General features: G+C 47.2%; 1 protein-coding gene across 4 annotated transcripts in view; it reads left to right on the forward strand.

The window, feature by feature from the left end:
* The window catches only part of LOC137528712 (class I histocompatibility antigen, F10 alpha chain-like), a 318,384-nt gene that overhangs the window by 82,800 nt on the left and 213,429 nt on the right, over window positions 1-22,155 (forward strand). For all 4 annotated transcript variants that reach the window (XM_068250217.1, XM_068250213.1, XM_068250221.1 and 1 more), the window contains exon 3: window positions 1,851-2,129. In XM_068250217.1, coding sequence (XP_068106318.1) covers window positions 1,851-2,129 — 279 coding nt within the window. The remainder of the gene's footprint in view (window positions 1-1,850; window positions 2,130-22,155) is intronic.

Below are 22,155 nucleotides of genomic sequence, written 5' to 3' on the forward strand. Positions count from 1 at the left end.
CCCCCAGCACATATCACACACATCACATGTATAGAGTGTACACACTGTATATCATCTCCTATATCATACTTACATCACCCCTCCCCGCACATATCACACACATCACATGTACAGAGTGTACACACTGTATATCCCCCCCTATATCCTACATACATCACCCCTCCCCCGCACATATCACACACATCACATGTATAGAGTGTACACACTGTATATCCTCCCCTATATCTTACATACATCACCCCTCCCCCAGCACATATCACACACATCACATGTACAGAATGTACACACTGTATATCCTCCCCTATATCCTACACACATCACCCCTCCCCCAGCACATATCACACACATCACATGTATAGAGTGTACACACTGTATATCCCCCCCTATATCATACATACATCACCTCTCCCCCAGCACATATCACACACATCACATGTACAGAGTGTACACACTGTATATCCTCCCCTATATCATACATACATCACCCCTCCCCCAGCACATATCACACACATCACATGTATAGAGTGTACACACTGTATATCCCCCCTATATCATACTTACATCACCCCTCCCCGCACATATCACACACATCACATGTACAGAGTGTACACACTGTATATCCCCCCTATATCCTACATACATCACCCCTCCCCCGCACATATCACACACATCACATGTATAGAGTGTACACACTGTATATCCTCCCCTATATCCTACATACACCACCCTCCCCCAGCACATATCACACACATCACATGTATAGAGTGTACACGCTGTATATCCTCCCCTATATCATAATTACATCACCCCTCCCGCACATATCACACACATCACATGTACAGAGTGTACACACTGTATATCCCCCCCTATATCCTACATACATCACCCCTCCCCCGCACATATCACACACATCACATGTATAGAGTGTACACACTGTATATCCCCCCTATATCTTACATACATCACCCCTCCCCCAGCACATATCACACACATCACATGTATAGAGTGTACATGCTGTATATCCTCCCCTATATCATACTTACATCACCCCTCCCCGCACATATCACACACATCACATGTACAGAGTGTACACACTGTATATCCTCCCCTATATCCTACATACACCACCCTCCCCCAGCACATATCACACACATCACATGTATAGAGTGTACACACTGTATATCCTCCCCTATATCCTACATACATCACCCCTCCCCCGCACATATCACACACATCACATGTACAGAGTGTACACACTGTATATCCCCCCCTATATCATACATACATCACCCCTCCCCCGCACATATCACACACATCACATGTATAGAGTGTACACACTGTATATCCCCCCCTATATCATACATACATCACCCCTCCCCCAGCACATATCACACACATCACATGTACAGAGTGTACACACTGTATATCCTCCCCTATATCATACATACATCACCCCTCCCCCGCACATATCACACACATCACATGTATAGAGTGTACACACTGTATATCCTCCCCTATATCCTACATATATCACCCCTCCCCCAGCACATATCACACACATCACATGTATAGAGTGTACACGCTGTATATCCTCCCCTATATCATACATAGATCACCCCTCCCCCGCACATATCACACACATCACATGTATAGAGTGTACACACTGTATATCCTCCCCTATATCCTACATACATCACCCCTCCCCCAGCACATATCCCACACATCACATGTATAGAGTGTACACACTGTATATCTCCCCCCATATTATACATCACCCCTCCCCCAGCACATGTCACAGATATGACAGCACACGCTCTGCTCCCGTGTAACATGTTCTGTGCTGTCTGCAGGGATCCATATTGTGCAGCTGATGTACGGCTGTGAGGTGAGAGATGACGGCAGCACTGTGGGGTACAGGCAGTATGGATATGACGGCAGAGATCTCCAGTATCTGGACACACAGAGCAAGCTGTGGATTCCGGCCATGCATGAGGCTCAGAGCACCACACAGAGATGGAACAGCCCGGAGGAGAGATGGGGGGAGAGAAACAAGAATTATCTGGAGAATCAGTGTCTGGAGGAGCTGAAACAATTCATCCAATATGGGAGAGAAGATCTGGAGAGGAGAGGTAATAACTACACACCACATTATTTACACACCAGGGGCTTGATTCACACAGCAGTGATAACTGTTATCATTCTGTGAAAAGTGCTTCGCGGGAAATTTAGCGTGAACAAGGTTATCGGCGCAAAAATTCCAATTACATTTACAATTACAATTACATTTTTAAAAATTGATAACGATAAATTTGCGTTATCCCGCAAACGCGTTGTCTCGCAAACACAAATTTTTGCATGCTAAAATGCGCACAAAGCACTTTTCACAGCCATGATAACAGTTCTCACGGCTTTGTGAATCAAGCCCCATGTATACCTTCCATACACACTGCACTATACACACTATATACACACATCATGTGTACCTTCCATACACATTACACTATCGTACACACACACATCATACAACATACTGCACTTCATATTCACACTGCATGTACTACACACACTGCATGTACTACACACACTGCATATACACAGATCACACTGTACACAGGCTTCCTGTGCTCATCTTCCCCTATTGGAGACTGAGTTACAGATTGCCCAGCAAGCTTGTGGTGAACCAGAACTCCCAGGAGTGTGCGTGTTATAAGAAGGCAAACTTCTGTTTTCCATAGCATTTTAGTAAGGAGACTTTTTTGGTCCTTTTTAGCCCCCTTACACTCTCTCCTAGGAGTTCTGGTTCACCATGAGCTTGCTGGACAATCTGTAACTCTGAGTTTTTCACGTCCTACCACATAGAGCCACATTAATTCACGCCATGCACTGATGAGGATCACCCAATCCAAAACATCCTGTATGCATGTTGGATTAGTGTGGCTCTAGAATATTATCAAGCTGACACATCATTGCATTTCAGCAGATCTGGAGGTGTGTTTAGCTATCAGGGACAACACAGGGATGATTTGCATATTCAGCAGTGATGCTTCATGGGACATCTCAGAGCTCACTCCAACCGTAATGATCGCAAATAGCTTCTGTTTTAAGAAGGAAAAAAACTGTATTGGATACTGATATTGAGAATGAGAAAATCTGCAGATCACAGAAAACAGATAACTGATAAGCTATTATCACTCATTTGGCTTATTAAGCACGTTTGTGACATAGATTGCCTTTAAAGTGTACCTGATCTCTTGCACAGGACAGAATGAAAACCTAGAAAAATGCACCCTGTGTGTACTTAGAGACTTTCACCTGTCTAATTCCCCCTCATCTGTGACTAATCACAACTGTAATTTGATCTCTCAGCCATGTCAGCTGGCTGCCTCAGCAGAGCAGCTAATTTGTAAACACAGGATGTTAACCCTAGGTCTGCTTCCATGAAAGCAGATTTAGGGGCAATTGAGGCCTCCCCTCTGACTATGGCAATAATCCTCACACTCCTCCACACCGGATTGCTTGGACCACACCTCAGAAAATAAGTCAAACAGACTTCATAGGGAAATTCCCCTAGTGTGATTTATTAGGGCTCCAGCACAGGACTAAGGAGAGGAGATTGATCAGCATGGGCAGCGAGGTGCACTGCGATCTGGGAATCTGGCAGGCAGCGCACCCACAGAACCAGCCCGGTGGCCACTAATGGGGGAAAGCCCGATACAACTCACGCGGTTTTAAATGGATTTTAAATGTGAGTGCATATTTTTAATAAATCGCACCCTCTGAATTTTTACTATAAAGTCTGTTTGACTTATTTTCTGAGGTGTGGTCCAAGCAAACAGAATCCGGGTGGAGGTGTCTGAGGATTATTGGCATTGGCAGAGGGGAGGCCTCAATTGTCCCTAAAGCGCTGCAGACCCCTATCACAACAGAACGGTGAGTTGCTCTCTGTAGGGGCGTGGTGGAGGCACTCACTGAACGATTGAAGGAACCCCATACACGGCCAATGTTGGTTGCATTAGACATTGGGTGGTTGAATTGCACAGAGACTTGTAGTAGCAGTAGAGTGTTGTACCGTGTTAGCCATCAGTAAAAGCAAGAAGTTTTAAATCAGGATGATACCATTTATTGCCTAACTAACAATGAATAAGAATAAGCAAGCTTTCGGCCTTGCAGCCTTCGTCGGGCTTACATCCTGTTGAAGGACAGTTAGTGCATATACCATTAGGATTCTTTGCTTTATATGGACTTTGTTGCGCACTTATAGATTGTGAAATTGTTTCGATTTGTGAAAGAAAGGAGCGCACCACCAAAGTTACACCTATTTTATTTTGTTTAAGTGCAGTGTTTTTGGAAAAATAAAAGCAGATTTATTGAAGGATTTAGTATTAACTGTAAAAAGGAAATGTTTTTCTTTAAAGGTTATTATGCTGTTGCTTATCTTTTAGAGAAGAAAGGAAGTTCTAAGTACAGGTCCGCTTTAAAGTGAACCTGTGTCCAGCTGTTTGGAGGAATACTCAGGCCTCAGACTCATAACTTGTGCTCATCCCTTCCTCCCTCACTAAGCTGCTCTCATTGGCAAGCTATTATTATTATTTAGTATTCCTATATCACTGACATCTTCTGCAGCACATTACAGAGTACATCACTTGACCTATGCAGCGTTCATATCTCACTATGTACCAACTTACCCAACCAATCAACCCATGCTGTGACCGTATATATAATGTTCCAACAGACCCCCCTACTTACTTACTAAAAACGACGTGACTACTCTTTGACTGTTGGAACGATACAATTTTATTGTAACCGGCCACAGCTGTAAAACATTTCTTTATTTATTTCACCAAAAACATCATAATAATAACATCCAAAACAGTTATAATCTCCACACATAAATCACATATAAAATTTGCAAAAAACAAGCATAACATTCAAAACATAAAGTGCATTGATCTTCATCCCATTGCTAGGAAAAAAGGAAAGAGGGGCCCTCCATCACTCACTTTGTGTGTAGCCAACAACCCCCAGCCGCTAACCTTGGCTCGGGGATTTTCTGAGCTTACACACGTGACCATCACCACCATTAACCAAAATAAGGCTTCTCAAAGCCCAGCGTAGCCCCTCGATCCAAATATCTCCAACACCCCTAGCAAAGGGAACCGCCACAACAGGCCCAAAGTGACGCCTTACTTTGGACCTGCACGCCACAATGCTGCCGCCAACTCTATTTTCTCCTGAAGCAATAGTGTGAACAAGTCGGTTCCGACTCTGTTCAGATGCACACCATCCCTACGGAAATACATCCGTTTTCCTTCCAAGCCGACATGCCGAGCCACCACGCCACAGTTTCGCAGAACGAATTTAGCCACCGCCCGATTCACCTTAATCCGCACCTTCTCAATGGCTCCCTGATCGCGAGCATAGCGCCACCGAAATCTTGGTATGATTTCAGACCACACCACCAGGAGGCCGGGAATTGCCTCCCGCATCGCGATGATGTCCGAACACATTGACCTGATTAGTGACCTCAACGGTACCAAACCAAGGTCGTTCCCTCCCGCGTGCAGAACGACGATCCCCGGTGCTGGTTCCCTCTGCAATTTTCTGTAGAACAATTCTAGCATGCCTGACCACTGCAAACCTCTCACCCCTTCCCAACGTAGCAACACATCGTCCGGTGTAAATCCAAGCTGGGTACCGCTGTGACGGAGTGATGCCCTCTTCTCGGCCCAAAAAAGAAACGAATGCCCCAGCAGCCAAGTGGTGCAAACATGTCGAACTGAAAAATAACCAAACATACAATTACGATACAAAACCATACAATACTTTTTTTTTTTTTTTTTTTGCTAATATTTATTTATTTATTTTTTTTATATATATATATATATATCTATTCTTCCTCACACCACTCAACAACCTTCCCCCCCCCCCCCCCCGCCCACTAGCGTTAGCCGCTTCCGTAAGCTGCCCCCCGCTTTTCTTCGCTTACCGCTATTCTAATGCATCTCCAAAGACTGGGCCATATGCGGACGCACATACAATCTATATCTGTTGGACTGCCACCTCCCAATCCTCTGTACCATGTCCCGTGACATTCCCAATTTTGCCGCCTCTGTAGCTGCACCAATTCTAAACGAATGTGCCCCATACTCCTCCTTCCGTAAGCCTAATCCCACCAAACATCGTTTCAAAACAGCCCGGAATTGGAACAGCGATAAAGAAGAGCCATCCTGATGAATCAATAGCTGCGCCCCGGTCGGGGGCCGCAACCTCATATAATCTGCCCACACTACCAACGGGCACAACTCTGACCCTTGTAAGGGGTATAGCTCCAGGCTCACCCCTTTTCCCAGCTGATCCGTTTTTGAAGAACGAATGTTGACCACCAGCGCTCCCCCCCTCACGACCACATCACTAACTTGCAGACCCCCCACTTCCCGACGATTAGCGCTCACCAGCTCGCTCACCCGTAAGGCTGCATAGAACGCCAGCGCAAATGCCAATTTAAACAAGGCCACCTCAAACGTGGAGGTGCACACTCTTGCTAACTGCTGGAATAGGCCCCCCAATATCTCCCATGTAATTGGCCTACGACTATCCGGGACCCGACATTTTTTACGCCACCCCTTCAACGCCTGACGCACAAGGAAATGCTTCGTGAAATCCTCCCAACCCCACAATTTAGCCAAGAAGGCCAATGCTGCCAGTTTTTTGTCAATCACTGACGGCGAGAGGCCTTCCTCCAACCATTGCCCCACCAACCAAAGGAAAAGATCTCGCCTGCCCTCTCGATTGTTCGCGAAATCCAGCTCCGCCTGCCACTCAAACCATAGAGACCATACCTTGCAATATGAATCCCACGTAGAGGGAGCCACCGAACGTTTTATCCAGTTCCACAATGTCCCGCTTTGAGGGCCCATAAGCCATCTGGACACTTCTCCCCCCTCACTCCGGCACTCGGGGCCAGCTCCCGAAAACGTGCCCACTGCAAACGAGACAAAGCGTCTGCAATCTCATTATGGACTCCAGGGATATGCTGCGCACGAAATAGAATATTAAGCCTCAAACAACGCAACACTAGATGACGTAATAAGCGAATCACCGGCTGAGAAGCCGACGACAAAGAATTAATTGCCAGCACTACCGACATGTTGTCTGAGCGAAATAAGACTGAGCGATTCGCTAACAAGTCCCCCCACAACTCCACTGCAACCACTACCGGAAATAACTCCAAAAACGTCATGTTCCTCAATAACTCCTCCCCCTCCCAATCCTCTGGCCATGGTTCCGCGCACCACCTGCCCGCAAAATATGCTCCAAAGCCCACTGAGCCAGCCGCGTCTGTAAACAACTCCAGCTGCTCGTTATTAGCCACCGGCTCAAGCCAATACGACAAGCCGTTGAAGTGCCGCAGGAATTCCAACCATACCCTCAGATCCTCCTTGTGCTCACTGTTCAGACGAATAAAATGGTGCGGCTCTGATACCCCACTCGTGGCCAAAGACAATCTCCTTGAGAATATCCTACCCATTGGAATAACCTTGCATGCAAAATTCAACTTACCAAGTAAAGATTGAATCTCACGAAGAGTCATCTTTTTTGCTCCCTTTGCCCTTGCCACGCCTGCTACCAAATCCTGCAATTTATCCTCTGGTAATCTGCAAACCTTGTTAATTGAGTCGATTTCTATTCCCAGATATTTTAACACTGTCCTGGGGCCCTCTGTTTTTTCTGGTGCAATGGGAACCCCGAACTCATGAAAGATGCGGCCCACTTCCCTCAAAATCAACTCACATACGCGCGACTCCGCCGGGCCGACCCAGAAAAAATCGTCCAGGTAATGCGTGATCTCAACGAAACCCGTCTGCTGTTTTACCACCCATTCTAAAAACGTGCTGAACATTTCAAAGAGGGCGCAGGAGATGGAACAACCCATTGGCAAGGCCCGATCGACATAGTAGCTACCCTCAAAGTAACAACCAAGGAATCTCATGCTCCCCGGGTGAACTGGGAGGAGTCTGAATGCTGACTCAATATCCGTCTTTGCCATGAGAGCTCCAGCCCCCGCCCCCCGCACCATGCCCATCGCTTTATCGAATGGCGCGTACGACACCGACGACAAATCTCTGGCTATGCCATCATTCACCGACTCCCCTTTTGGAAACGACAAATGATGGATCAGCCTAAATTTACCGGACTCCTTTTTTGGGACCACGCCAAGCGGTGACACAATCAAATCTTGCATCGGTGGCGTGGGAAATGGGCCTGCCATCCTTCCTAACTGGACCTCTTTACCCAATTTATCCCTGATAACTCGAGGATGCAATCGTGCCGACTTTAAATTCCTTTTCTTTTGGGGCCGAAATTGAGCTGATGCTGGGATCACAAAACCAAAACTAAAACCCTCCCTGAGAACCGCGGCCGCTTGTTGATTCTCATAACGATCGAGCCATGGCACCATCGCCTCGAGAATCACCGGAGTCATCCCTTTTTCCAGAACTATCTCCGAGTTTTTTGAAGTTCCCCCCTCTGCCCTTTTTAAAACATCTTGCTGCTGAATGATTGCCAGCGCAGAATGAACATTCGTGGCGGTATTTACAGGTAGCTCCCCACTTGCACTGGGAGTCGTTGAAAGCCCAGCACACACCTTTTTTTGCTGAGCTAGAAGCCCCTGCCCCTGCAGAGGCGGTGCTGCTCGGAAAGGACGATGGGCTGCTCGATGTACCATACAACCCCCCTTTTGCATTCATCACCCGCAGCCAGATCCCGATATCCTTGTGATGCCAATCGAGGTCTGGCTGCACCGACATCCTCTGCCTAAATTGTTCATCGTACCTCAACCAAGCTAACCCCCCGTACATCCTGTGGGCCTCCCATATTGCGTCCTGGTAGCAAAACAATGGCGTACACTTCTCTGGGAATTTTTCCCCAATTACACTCCCCATGATCGAGAACGCCTGCAACCAATTACCAAATGTCCTTGGAATCAGTCGAAACCGCCTCCTATCCTCATCTTCCTCCTTCCTATGTTCCTTCCCCTTAACCCACCTGTCTATATTAAAACGCTCGAGGGGAAGTAGCGTAAATATATCTACGTACTCCCGCTTCCAGATTTTTTCTTTCACCTCTGATTTTAAATGGGCGCCTAACGGACCTTCAAAACAAGTGTACGCATGCCCCTTCGCTAAATCTGAAATGGGGACCCGTTTTTCCTTCCCCTTTTCTGCCACCACAACCTCCATTGAAGTTGTAAGTGGTGCGCTCTCCTCATTCGCTGCCACCATCGTATCCTCCCCCTCTCCCACTGCTGCCGAGGCTTCCCCGCCCCTGTTTACCTGCGGGTCCCACACCCGCGCCGCGTCCCCTGTGGCCCCCCTCTGTCCTGACTCTAAACGGCCGAGGAGCGACCTCACGCCATCCATAAACCCTGACAACAGACTATCGCCACTGGCCCCCACAGGCAAAATTTGACCCTCCCCCGCTGTAGTATGCTGTGCAACGCTCTGTAACTCACCGGCAAGGTGCGCAGGTGTATCACTCCTGCCACCCGATCCTCTTGACACCGCAGCTCTGCGTCCGGAGTCCTCTTCCTGTTGTGGCCCAGGCTGTGGTCCTGAAGAGGTCCCGGCTCTCTCAGCTCCTGACCCGGCCGTCCCCTGGGAAGAAAAAGGAGGACACATACCTGGCCAAAACAATCCCCCCGGGTACATGCCGAACGGCCACCCCCCTGTGCCCATGGGACCCGCTGGGGGCCACATGGGCATGGAGTTCCATCCCGGGGGCACCATTGGAGCCCCCTGCCATCCCGCACTGGCCCCCTGCGTCTGCTGGCCAGCATCAGCCGGAGGGCCAGGAGTTGCCGCAGATCCTCCCCACCCCGCGAAAGGAAATATGGGGGCGGGGGGGCCGCTGCTATGGCCAGGGAATGGCCACCCCGCCGTCTGTGCTGCTGCTGACGCTCCCCCCTGCACCCTTCCCCCAGAACCCGCTGCCTGGCTCTCCCCCGTGGACCGTGCTCGCCTGGGTGATGCCTGACCCCTGGATACTGCTGGGGCCTGCTGTGCCACTCCTCTCCCCTCTGGGATCCCCTGCGCTTGTGGCCCTCTCTCCCCCTCTGGCTGCTGACTGCTGCTGCCCCCGCAGCCCCCCACGAGTCCCACTCCCCTTGGGTGTACTCACCGCTCCACCTCCTCCGGTGCCAGCCTGGGCCTTCTTCTTCCTCTTGGCCCCCCCTTTCCCGCCCGAGGCCGCACGTGTGCTGGTGGTGCGAGCTGGTGAAGGGGAGGGTGAAAGACGCTCCCTCGCCCGCCTGGCCCTGGATGGCCTGCTCTCCGGCTGCTCCGACGTTGCATCCTCCGGGTCCCCAGCAGCCACGTGACCAGCCGGCGGTAGGCCGCTCCCCGCGGTGGGATCCTGCATATCCGCATCCCGTGCGGGTGGGCGAGATGGTCCGGCTGCAAACAGCTCCTGCAGCCAACCATCCCCCCTCACCGCCGCCTCCTCCGTGAGTCTGCGGACCATGTCCGCAAAACCCTGCTCTGCCATCCTGATTCCTAAACCCCCGACGCTGCAGCCACAGTGAACGGACGTTCACTCTGCTGCTGATCTGAGGTAACTGGCGTTACCTCGCCCCCTCCCTCTGACTCCCTACACTCGGACTCCTCCCCCCACCACTGTCACCCTTCAAACCCCCCAATCCCCGACCACTGACGTCAGGTTCGTGAGAACCCGCAATGGTCATGGTGTTGCTGTTTTAAAGAAACAGCACACCTCTAGACCAGTAGTAAAAAGGTTCCGGGATCGGGGCTACCCACACAAAACTCTTCAGAGGGCATTAAAAAAGCCATGGGATAGGGATAGAAGTGAGCTGTTAAGACAACAAAAGGAGAATTGGGGAAAGGCAGAAAAATGAAGTACAGGCCCAAAGTGAGATATGGGAACAGAATAAAGTCAGATTGGCCACTATGTATGGAGCTCACTGGGAAAAACTACATTAGATGTTGAGTTGTCACTGGCAAATAGTTACAGGTACAGCAGAAATTGCAGAGATTATAGACTCTACCCCAAAAGTTACATCAAGAAGACATGTTGGGTAACAGTGAATATAAAAGAATCCCCGCCCCAACTACACGGTTACATAGAACCCCAGGTGGTGGGAATGTACAGGAGTGGTGGCTGTAAGGCTTGTCCCTCTGTACATAAGACCCACAATTCCTGGGATAGTGGAGGATCTAGAGAATATGAAATTACCGTATTTTTCGGACTATAAAACGCTCCGGACCAGTGTTCTCCCCAGAGCCTATTACCTGGGCGGAGCGCCCACCTGATCTCTGTTCCCGCTCGGCTGCTGTGATTGGCCGCTGTCTGCATCATAAATTCTTTCCTCTGCACTGTAGACATGACGGCTTGGAACGCAAGCAGACACACCATCTCCGCCCTCCTCCTCAGCTCCTTTCCTTCCTATCAGCAGCGTGGAAGGGCGGGGAAATCTCATAGCAGAGAGAGGAACAGGCAGACCGCGGGAACTTTCAGCTGGAGTCTGCACTGAAAAGAATGTGCGGTTTGATTTGTTATCTTTTGGTGAGTCACTCCCGCTGACTACTACAGTGGACAGACGCTCTTATCTTCCTCTCAGTCAGCAGCATGTACAATGCCCCTGGTCCTTCAGTTTGCAAGAATGTCAGGACTCAGGAGACATCAAAGAAGTGTGGCAAGTTAACATATCAACATGTTTCTTTAGTCTGAGCATTCAGCTAGAGAGATATGTGGTTTACAGGGGCTGTAATTTAAAAGAACCTGGTACAGCCTTCACTCTGCCTCCTGTCTCTGCACTTTATCACAAACTGACACGTTTGCTAGCTATTAACCCCAAATTGTTAAGTTCCATCACTGTGATATCCAGCTTTCAGTATGGGCAAATGAATGGCAAAAAGTTTAGTTCAGCGTTTTACATCAAGTTTAGCCTTTTTTTTTGTCTCAGCAGTTAGTTATTTAGGTTGAGAAAGACATACATCCATTGAGTTCAGACAGAATACTTGTATGTTCACAAATCACTGTGCTGTACAGAATAACTGTAGTGAGAGGTGTAAGGAGGCTGCCATCTTTATTTACCTGGCAGCCTTGCTGAGCCTCTGCCTATAATACTTTTAGCCATAGCCCCTGAACAAGCATGCAGCAGATCGGGTGTTTCTGACATTTTTGTCAGATCTGACAAGATTAGCTGCATGCCTGTTTCTTGTCTGATTGAGACACTACTGCAGCCAAGTAGATCAGCAGGGCTGCCATGCAATGTGTATTGTTTAAAAGGAAATGAATATGGCAGCCTCCATATTCTTCTGACTTCAGTTCCCCTTTAAACTAGCATGGCTTTTGCAAAGTCTTCGCTGGAGTTCTCACCACTCATGTCGCCTGCCCGTGTGATCAGCTTTAAGTCACTCCTCTGCAACTAGTGTATGTGCAGCAGCAGGAGTAACATACATTGCATGCAGGGAGTGGTGAATGTCAGGTCATATATGTGATGATGGGGCTATGGCACTAAGGCCCCATTCACACTGATGTGCTTTTCAGGGAATTCTTAGAGCTTTGCTGAATGCCAGCGAACAGAGAATCGCTATGACAAAGTTGCCCTATGGTGGCATTCACACTACAGTTGCGATTTGTATGAAAATCACAAATGCACTGCATAGAGCGTTTTGGGAGCGTTCGCAATGCGATTTGTTTCTTGAACAAGTTATCGTCCCACCCAGTAGCACTCAGTGTAATGCTGACCTCTCCCCAGCCAGTGTGACCCTCACTCTCCTTTCAGCGTTTCCTTACTTTCTGACCCAGCAGCACCCTGCGTAACCTTACTTCCCCACCCGGCTACTTTTTCATGCCACCCGGCTGGAAAATATTTCTGGGGAGAACACTGCGGACCATAAGACGCCCCCAGGTTTAGAGGACAAAAACCAGGAAAAAAATATACTAAACCTTTGTGCAGTCATGGAGTAGTGGCATCTTGTAGACCTTTTGCTCCCAATCTGTCCCCGCCAGCTACAATAACTAAGCCTCAGGGCCCAGTTACACTAACCCCTGCCGCCCCCATGAGTAGAAGTGCCCTACGCTACACAGTATCCTTGCACTACATAACATTACACTAGGCCCCAATTCCCCCACTAGTTACTACACTACATTACACTAACCCACCCCTGCTGCCCCACCAGTTACACTCCGCTACATTTAACTAGCCCCTACCTCCCCACCAGCTGCAAAAACTAAACACTACAACTTGAGATCTCACCTATCCAGCTGTCCATCCACACACTCCTGTCCTGTGATGTCAGCTGTGATTTATTTATTTATTGTATTTATAAAGCGCCAACATATTACGCAGCGCTGAGCTGTGATGATCTGGACGCGGCGGGGGAGCAGCGGCACAATCCTGGTATCCCTGTATGATGGGCTGTCTCAGCCGGGGCTGCAGCGGCTGTCTTCATGTATTGTGGTGGTGGTGGTGGGGGGAGGGGAAGCGGAGCGACCCAGGGCTAATTTCAGCATCAGTCATCTACCGTTGGTGTAAGTTCTTCCGCCTCCATGCCTGCTCTCTGCGCCACCGCAATAATCCGCCTCTGGCCAGCCAGCTCTCCATGCCTGCTCACCAAGTTCCAGTGTGGTGGCAGCATGGCAGAAGACGGGAGATCGTAGCAGTAGTTATGACTACCGATGCCTCAGTACTTCCTTGTTTACTAGCCCCCCCTCATGACGTGTGATGCTCATGCGGGGGAAGTACAAGGAAGTACTGAGGTATCGGTAATCATAACTACCACTAGGATCTCCCGTCTTCTGCCACGCTGCCGTACAGGAACTTGAAAACCAGGCATGGAGGTGGCATGGAGAGCTGGCCAGAGGCAGATTATTTTGGCAGCAGGAAGAGCGGGCATGGAGGCGGATGATGGCAGCGGTATGAAGAGCGGGTATGTAGGGCGGGCAGGGAGGTGACAGGCGGCGGCATTGAGGGTGGGCACAGAGGCAGATGATTGGCAGCGTTGAGCCAGGCTGAGTGGCTGCCAAATGTAAATCCTGGCCGAACATGTATGGCTGCAGTGAAGGTAACGAATGAGGCTGGCGGCAGAGCGAGGAGGAGGAAAGGTGGTTGATGTGCAGCAAACCGTATGCACAGAGACCCACAGAGGCAAATAGTAAGAAACGGTTTAATTTTCCTTCAATTTGTGTACTACTTTTTTGCTACCTTTGGACCATAAGACGCGGGGACTTTTTCTCCCCACTTTTGGGGGAGAAAAGGTGTGTCTTTATAGTCTGAAAAAAAATACGGTAAATCATTTATAAACTGTAATACTGAATATGTTATCTATATGGTTACTTGTCCATGTGATCTTATGTACGTAGGGATGACAGAGAGGGCATTAAAAGTCTGTATCTTGGTACACTTTGTTTAGCATAGTCAATGGGAATATGGGAACCACCCTTGCCAAACACTACATGGAGCATCATGGTTCCAGATTACAGGGTACACTCATTAAGGGGATTTACTAGTTAAATGTGTCAGCACGGAGGGGGGATTGGAGAAATGAACTTTGTGCACAGAAAGCATGTGGATATTTTGGTTGCAGACATCTCCATGGTCTGAATTATGATTTTGATCTTATACCCTACTTAGAGGAAGCTGGTGTACAACTAAGGGAGGGGAGAATGCTTTCTTTACTTATTGGTATAAACTGTACAGATGTACATATAGATAGCGATAGGTATGTCCAGTGGGATGCGAAAGTATGGGTAACCTTGTTAATCGTCATGATTTTCCTGTATAAATTGTTGATTGTTAGGATAAAAAATGTCAGTTAAATATATCATATAGAAGACACACACAGTGATATTTGAGAAGTGAAGTAAAGTTTATTGGATTTACAGAAAGTGTGCAATAATTGTTTAAACAAAATTAGACAGGTGCATAAATTTGGGCACCACAAAAAAGAAATGAAATCAATATTTAGTAGATCCTCCTTTTGCAGAAATTACAGCCTCTAAACTCTTCCTGTAGGTTCCAATGAGAGTCTGGATTCTGGTTGAAGGTATTTTGGACCATCCCTCTATATAAAAAATCTCTAGTCCATTCAGGTTTGATGGCTTCTGAGCATGGACAGCTCTCTTTAACTCACACCACAGATTCTCAATTATATTCAGGTCTGGGGACTGAGATGGCCATTCCAGAACTTTGTACTTGTTCCTCTGCATGAATGCCTTAGTGGATTTTGAGCAGTGTTTAGGGTCGTTGTCTTGTTGAAAGATCCAGCCTTGGCGCAGCTTCAGCTTTGTCACTGATTCCTAGACATTGGTCTCCAGAATCTGCTGATACTGAGTGGAATCCATGCGTCCCTAAACCAGAGTTGCCAACCTCATTTCGAATTTTTGCAGGACAAACGGTCCAAAAAAATCTGGGCGCCTAATTTTTTGGACGGGCAGGGGGAGGAGTCAATAGCGCACTCTCGGAAGGGTTGGGCTAAAGGTGTGTAGTTGTAGTCACAATATTTACATAAATTGCACACACATAAAGTGCAGTAATATTAAATCTGTATGATGAAGAACATTTAAAACAAGACTGAGGTGGAGAGGGGACGGTGTAGATAGAGTAATGCTTACCTCTGTCTTCTTCCAGCTCGCTGCAGTTTATAATTTCCCTCACTGTGGTTCAGATTCCCTTCATGGTGCCACTGTCCCCTCTGAGAGATCCGGCTACTGCACATGTGTGGGCCCATCTGCATGCCTCCTCTATTGCACTCCCATGGCCAGCAGCGTTCTGCGCACGTGCAGTTAAAGTTTCTATGAACTTTGCAAGTACCGAAGACTTTCTGGCCAAGTGAGCGCCATAGGAGCGCGATAGAGGAGGCACGCAGATTCACCCTCGCATGCACAGTAGCCGGATCTTTCATTGGGGACAGCAGCACCATGGAGGGAATTGCAACCACAGCAAGGGACCTGATAGACTGCTGAGGGCTGGAAGAAGTCCCAGCTATGTAAATCTCAACCTTCCTGCTTGTGTATGGATGTCCCAGGCTATAGTGCAGGAAGTGAACTTCCATCAGAAACACACAGAACTGCTGCTGCTATATTAAATCTTAGCAGCTCACAACAGTTCATTTATTATCAAAAGAAACAAATGCCCTTGCCCTGATTACTACTTCTCCCTCTCAGAGCCAACAGACTAATATTATTACACCAAGCTCTGCTCGTGTCTCCTCTCTTGATGCTTAGGAGAGAAAAGAGCAATAATTTCTCGCCCTCCACACAACAGTAAACATTGGCAGCCTTGCTGGTTATCTTTCTGTAGAATTGCTTCCCTTCCCCCGTACCTCCTGCGACCCCGAGACATCTTCCAACAGTAATAATGCCGTTGCACTTTCACCAGCTCGCTCTCTCTCACAGTGCAGATCACGGCATATTCGTGTTAGCTGACAGGATGAAGGAGGAGAAGTTTGCACGGGCCAGCAATGCTAGGGGCCATAGATAGCGATCTCCTCCTGTCTCTGTACTGTCCGGGTAGTCGAAAGCTGTAGTGATGGGTCGTTCGCGAACGAGCCGGCTCTAAGAGCCAGCTCTCTGCTGCGAACGACAAGAGCCGGTTCTCAGTTCTAAAAGAGCCGATGCCTCAGCCGCCCCACACAGCTCTGATTTGCTCTGCAATAAAGGGCGCTGAGGCATGCTGGGAGATATAGTCCTCCTCTTGCAGCTTGTAGGAGTGTATGGGGTGGAGCAGAGCAGTAGCAGAGGGATTGCCCTAGTCAGAGAAGCAGTCTGGAGTTGTCATGGAGACGAGGCGGGGCTTTTACTCTGATTCTGAGTGGTGTCTAGTGATATTTAGTGAAGAGCCGATTCAGAGCCGTAAGAGCCAGGTCTTTAATGGGAGCCGATTCAGAAGAGCCGATTCTCTGAGAAGAGCCGGAATTCCCATCACTAGGAAGCTGGGGCTGTGTGGGGGCGTGGCATTTTCGGCTGGCTGCCTCTCTTCTATTTGCTGAAGAGAGGTGCCAGTTAAAAATGGAGGCTGGTGATGGGCTAACGTAGAAGAAAGAGGAGTGGAGACTGGAGAAGACATAGATGTATAAGAGGAGAGGAACGCTTATTCAGTTTTACATCATGAGGAATAGCCTTTGAGGGGTGGGTAACGTGTTGATGGGCAGAACCTACACGTCACTGTGAAGCTCACTGCATGCTGGCCGGAAGGCAGAAGCTATCTTAGCCATCCAGGCTCAGCAAATGGCTGCAGCCGGTCTGCTGTTAAGATCCAGAGCGATTCCCGGCGGTGTGCACAGTCACACACTCTGTAAGAAATAATAGAACTGACCTTGCATCTGTGAGAGAGGCTGACTTGGACCTGTAAGACCTTCGATATATGAGTGGGTACTCACTGGAAGAGATCAGCTGGCCGAAGTGGTGAGATTCAAAACACCAAATGGCAGGAGTTTTCCTCTGTGCTATGCTTTATCTCAAGTTGTAGTCATCTCTGATCTGAAGTCGGCCTGGTATAGCTGCTGTGCAGATGGACTAAATGCCCAGTTTGGGGATCCTAATTAGATCAAGTCCCTACCTATCAGGCTGTGGCCACTCCGGGTGTGCATGGGTGCCATGTCAGTGTGTTAGTGTGTTATTGAGTGATATTATTTACATTTGAGCAAAAAGTGTCCAGTCCAAAATTATTCATACCCTTCAAAAACTGTCAGTCTGTGGGAAAATCCAAAGTTCTATACTACAGTCCTGGCCAAAAGTTTTGAGACTGTCAAAAATATTGGAAATTAGAAAAGTTGGTGCTTAAGTTTTTATAATAGCAATTCGCATATACTCCAGAATGTTATGAAGAGTGAGAGTGTTCAGATGAATTGCATAGTCCTTTTTTGCCATGAAAGTTAACTGAATCTCAAAAAAATCTTTCCACTGCATTTCATTGCTGTCATTAAAGGACCTGTTGAGATCATTTCAGTAATCGTCTTGTTAACTCAGGTGAGAATGTTGACGAGCACAAGGCTGGAGATCATTATTCATCAGGTTGATTGGGTTACAAAGGAAGACTTGACATGTTAAAAGGAGGGTGATGCTTAAAATCATTGATCTTCCATTGTTAACTATGGTGACCAGCAAAGAAAGGCATGCAGCCATCATTGTGTTGCATAAAAATGGCTTCACAGGCAAGGATATTGTGGCTACTAAGATTGCACCTAAATTAACAATTTATAGGATCATCAAGAACTTCAAGGAAAGAGGTTCAATTCTTGTTAAGAAGTCTTCAGGGCGTCCAAGAAAGTCCAGCAAGCGCCAGGATCGTCTCCTAGAGAGGATTCAGCTGCGGGATCGGAGTGCAACCAGTGCAGAGGTTGCTCAGGAATGGCAGCAGGCAGGTGTGAGCGCATCTGCACGCACAGTGAGGCGAAGACTTTTGGAAAATGGCCTGGTGTCAAGAAGGGCAGCAAAGAAGCCACTTCTCTCCCAAAAAACATCAGGGACAGATTGATCTTCTGCAGAGAGTATGGTGAATAGACTGCTGAGGACTGAGGCAGAGTCATATTCTCCGATAAAGCCCCTTTTCTTTTGTTTGGGGCATCTGGAAAAAGGCTTGTCAGAAAAGTGAGCGCTACCATCAGTCCTGTGTCATGCCAACAGTAAAGCATCCTGAGACCATTCATGTGTGGAGTTGCTTCTCATCCAAGGGTGTGGGCTCACTCACAATTTTGCCAAAAAACACAGCCATGAATGAGGAATGGTACCAAAACACCCTCCAACAGCAACTTCTTCCAACAATCCAACAACAGTTTGGTGAAGAACAATGCATTTTCCAGCACGATGGAGCACCGTGTCATAAGGCAAAAGTGATAACTAAGTGGCTCGGGGACCAAAACGTTGAAATTTTGGGTCCATGGCCTGGAAACTCCCCAGATCTTAATCCCATTGAGAACTTGTGGTCATTCCTTTAGAGGCGGGTGGACAAACAAAAAACAACAAATTCTGAGAAACTCAAAGAAGTGATTATGAAAGAATGGGTTGCTATCAGTCGGGATTTGGCCCAGAAGTTGATTGAGAGCATGCCAAGTCGAATTGCAGAGGTACTGAAAATGAAGGGCCAACACTGCAAATACGGATTCTTTGCATAAATCTCATGTAATTGTCAATAAAAGCCTTTGAAACGTATGAAGTGCTTATACTTCTATTTTAGTACATCACATAAACAACTGAAACAAAGATCTAAAAGCAGTTTAGCAGCAAACTTTGTGAAAACTCGTATATTTGACAGTCTCAAAACTTTTGGCCAGGACTGTTTACCAAATAGTCCAAGCTGTTCTAAAGCATCCTAATTACCCTAATTAATTGGGAACAGCTGTTTTAATCAACTCAGCAGATGAAAAACAACAGATCTCAGTTGCAGTTGGTTTGTGGACAGTCATGGCTAAAACAAAGGAGCTCAGTAAAGACCTGTGGCTGCTCATTGTGGCTGCTCACAAGTCAGGAAAGGGTTACAAGGCCATTTTGTAAATGTTTTCACGTTCCAGTAGCTACAGTGCAAAGTTTTATTAAAAAATACAAGATGTTCCACACTGGAAAATCTCAGAGGATGTGGTCGGAAGCCAAAAGTGACACCAGTGCTGGCCAGGAGGATAGTGAGAAGTGAAAAAGAATCCAAGAATCATCACCAAGGCCATCCTGGTGAATCTGGGCTCTGCTGGTGGCAATGTCTCAAGGCAGACAAACCAACGGACACTGCACCTCTGCTGGGTTCCACAGATGCAGTCCAAGGAGGACACAACTTCTCCAGATAAGGCACACAAAAACTTGCTTGGCCTTTGCAAATGCTCATCTGGACAAAGAAGAAGACTTCTGGTCTTTTATGTTATGTCAGATTAAACAAAATTTGAATTGTTTGGTCACACTGATGTTTCCTTCATTTGGCGTAAAAAAGGAGAAGCCTTCATCCCAAAGAAAACCATACCCACTGTCAAACATGGCAGTGGGAACCTAATGCTTTGGGGGTTTTTTTCAGCCAATGGACCAGGGAACCTAATCACAGTAAATTGCACCATGAAAAAAGAGCAATACATGAGGATTCTCAATGACATCATCAGGCAGTCTGCAGAGAAACTTGGTCTTGGGCACCAGTGGACATTTCAGCATGACAATGACCCAAAACACACCGCAAAAGTGGTGTAGAAATGGTTAGCAGACAACAACATTAACGTTTTGGATTGGCCCAACCAGAGTCCTGACTTGAATCCAATTGAGAATCTGTGGAGGGAGCTAAAGATCAGGGTAATGGCAAGAAGACCCTCCTACCTGAAAGATTTGGAGCTCATTGCTAAAGATGAATTGGCAAAAATACCTGTGTAGACATGCAAAAAGCTGGTCTGCATTTATAGGGAGTGTTTGATTGCTGTAATAGCCAATAAAGGCTTTTCTATTGATTATTGAGAAGGGTATGAATAATTTTGGACTGGACACGTTTTGCTCAAATGTAAATAAAAGCTGAGAATTTTTTTTCCCACAATAATGTCTATTGTACATCATCATATTATCTTTTGGAGACACCTATGTCATTTCCCGTCAAAAATGTGTAGTTACAAATAGCATTGCGATCATTCTTGCTCCGGCATGAGGGGTTGCTATCTATAGAGGGGGTCAGGGGTCTATATAGGGGGGCCGGGGGCTATAGAGTAAAGGAAAACAAAATGGGAGTAGCAAAGTTTAATATTTGGTACTATTTGGGAACAGTGAACAGATTTAAAGAGGCACCACAATAATATATAGTAAAATGTAATACAATAAATTCAGGGTAGACAATTTTACATCAGTTATCCTGGCTTCCATATTAGAAACACATCCTATATGTATATGTTGCTGTATATTGGTATGCAATCCCAACATCCCAGTGATGTCTAGCCTAGGTTATTTAGTTATGCAGCCTTCTGCCCCAGTGCATTCTGACAGACCAGGTGTTGTTTCTGCTGACTTTGGAACACACACCAAGCAAACATTCTGCAGTGATGCACCTAAAGATGTCGCCACCTGTGATCAATTTCAGAATGTAAATCAGGGTGAGGAAAGAATTTACTAAATATAAATATACTGCATTATTCAGAATATAAGACGCACTTTTCTTCCCTAAAAGTGGAGAGAAAAAATCACTGCATCTTATATCCCGAATACAGGGAGTCCTTAACAAATGAACTCCCACAGATACGAGCTGCCGATCTGCTGAGATGTCAGGTACTCCCTGTACTGACCCCGTGTCCTCCTCCTTGCCCTCATGCAGAGCAATTAGTATCAGAAGCCGCGTGTGTCTCTCATCTAATCCGAGGGTGCCCACAGCAATCAGCTGCTTCTCCTCTCCCTCACTCTTCCCCTAGTGCCGGTCACATGTAATTACACCATCAGGAACATTTGGCACTAGGAGATGAGGGAGGGAGAGGAGAAGCCACTGATTGCTTCTGGCGCCTTCAGATTAGGTGAGAAAGGTGCATGACTTCCACTGCACTGCACACTCTGCACGGGGGAGCGGAAGAGGACACAGAGCAAAATAAAGGACATGGGGACAATACAGGACACGGGGGGGGGGGGGGGGGGGTGCAAAAAGAGGCACAGAGGAAGATATAAGGGGGACAATACAGGATGCAAGAGAATACAAAGGACACAAGTAGAAAAGAGGCGGACACATGGTAGACACAGAAGGGAACATAGGGGGACACAAGATGTGTAAGTCTACAAAGTCTTGGGGAGGAAGTGTGTGCGTGCGTGTGTGTATCATTAACCACTTGATCCCCAGAGGTTTATACCCCCTGGTGACCAGGCCATTTTTTTCCATTGGGCACTTCACAACTTTAACGGTTTATTGCTTGTTCATACAACGTTGGCACTCAAATTAATTTTACAACTATTTATTTTCACAAGTAGAGCTTTCTTTTGGTGGTCTCTGATTGCTGCTGCAGTCTTAAGGTTTTTTTTTATTCATCAAAAAATAAGTAAATTTTGCTACAAACATGAATCAATTTTATTGGAATTCCACATGAAAGACCAATACAAAGTGGTGTACACGTGAGAAGTGGAACGGAAATCATACATGATTCCAAACATTTTAAAAAAATAAATAAGTGCAAAGTGGGGTGTGCGTAATTATTCAGCCCCCTG

This window comes from Hyperolius riggenbachi, chromosome 8 (genome assembly GCF_040937935.1).
Source record: "Hyperolius riggenbachi isolate aHypRig1 chromosome 8, aHypRig1.pri, whole genome shotgun sequence".
Lineage (NCBI taxonomy): Eukaryota > Metazoa > Chordata > Amphibia > Anura > Hyperoliidae > Hyperolius > Hyperolius riggenbachi.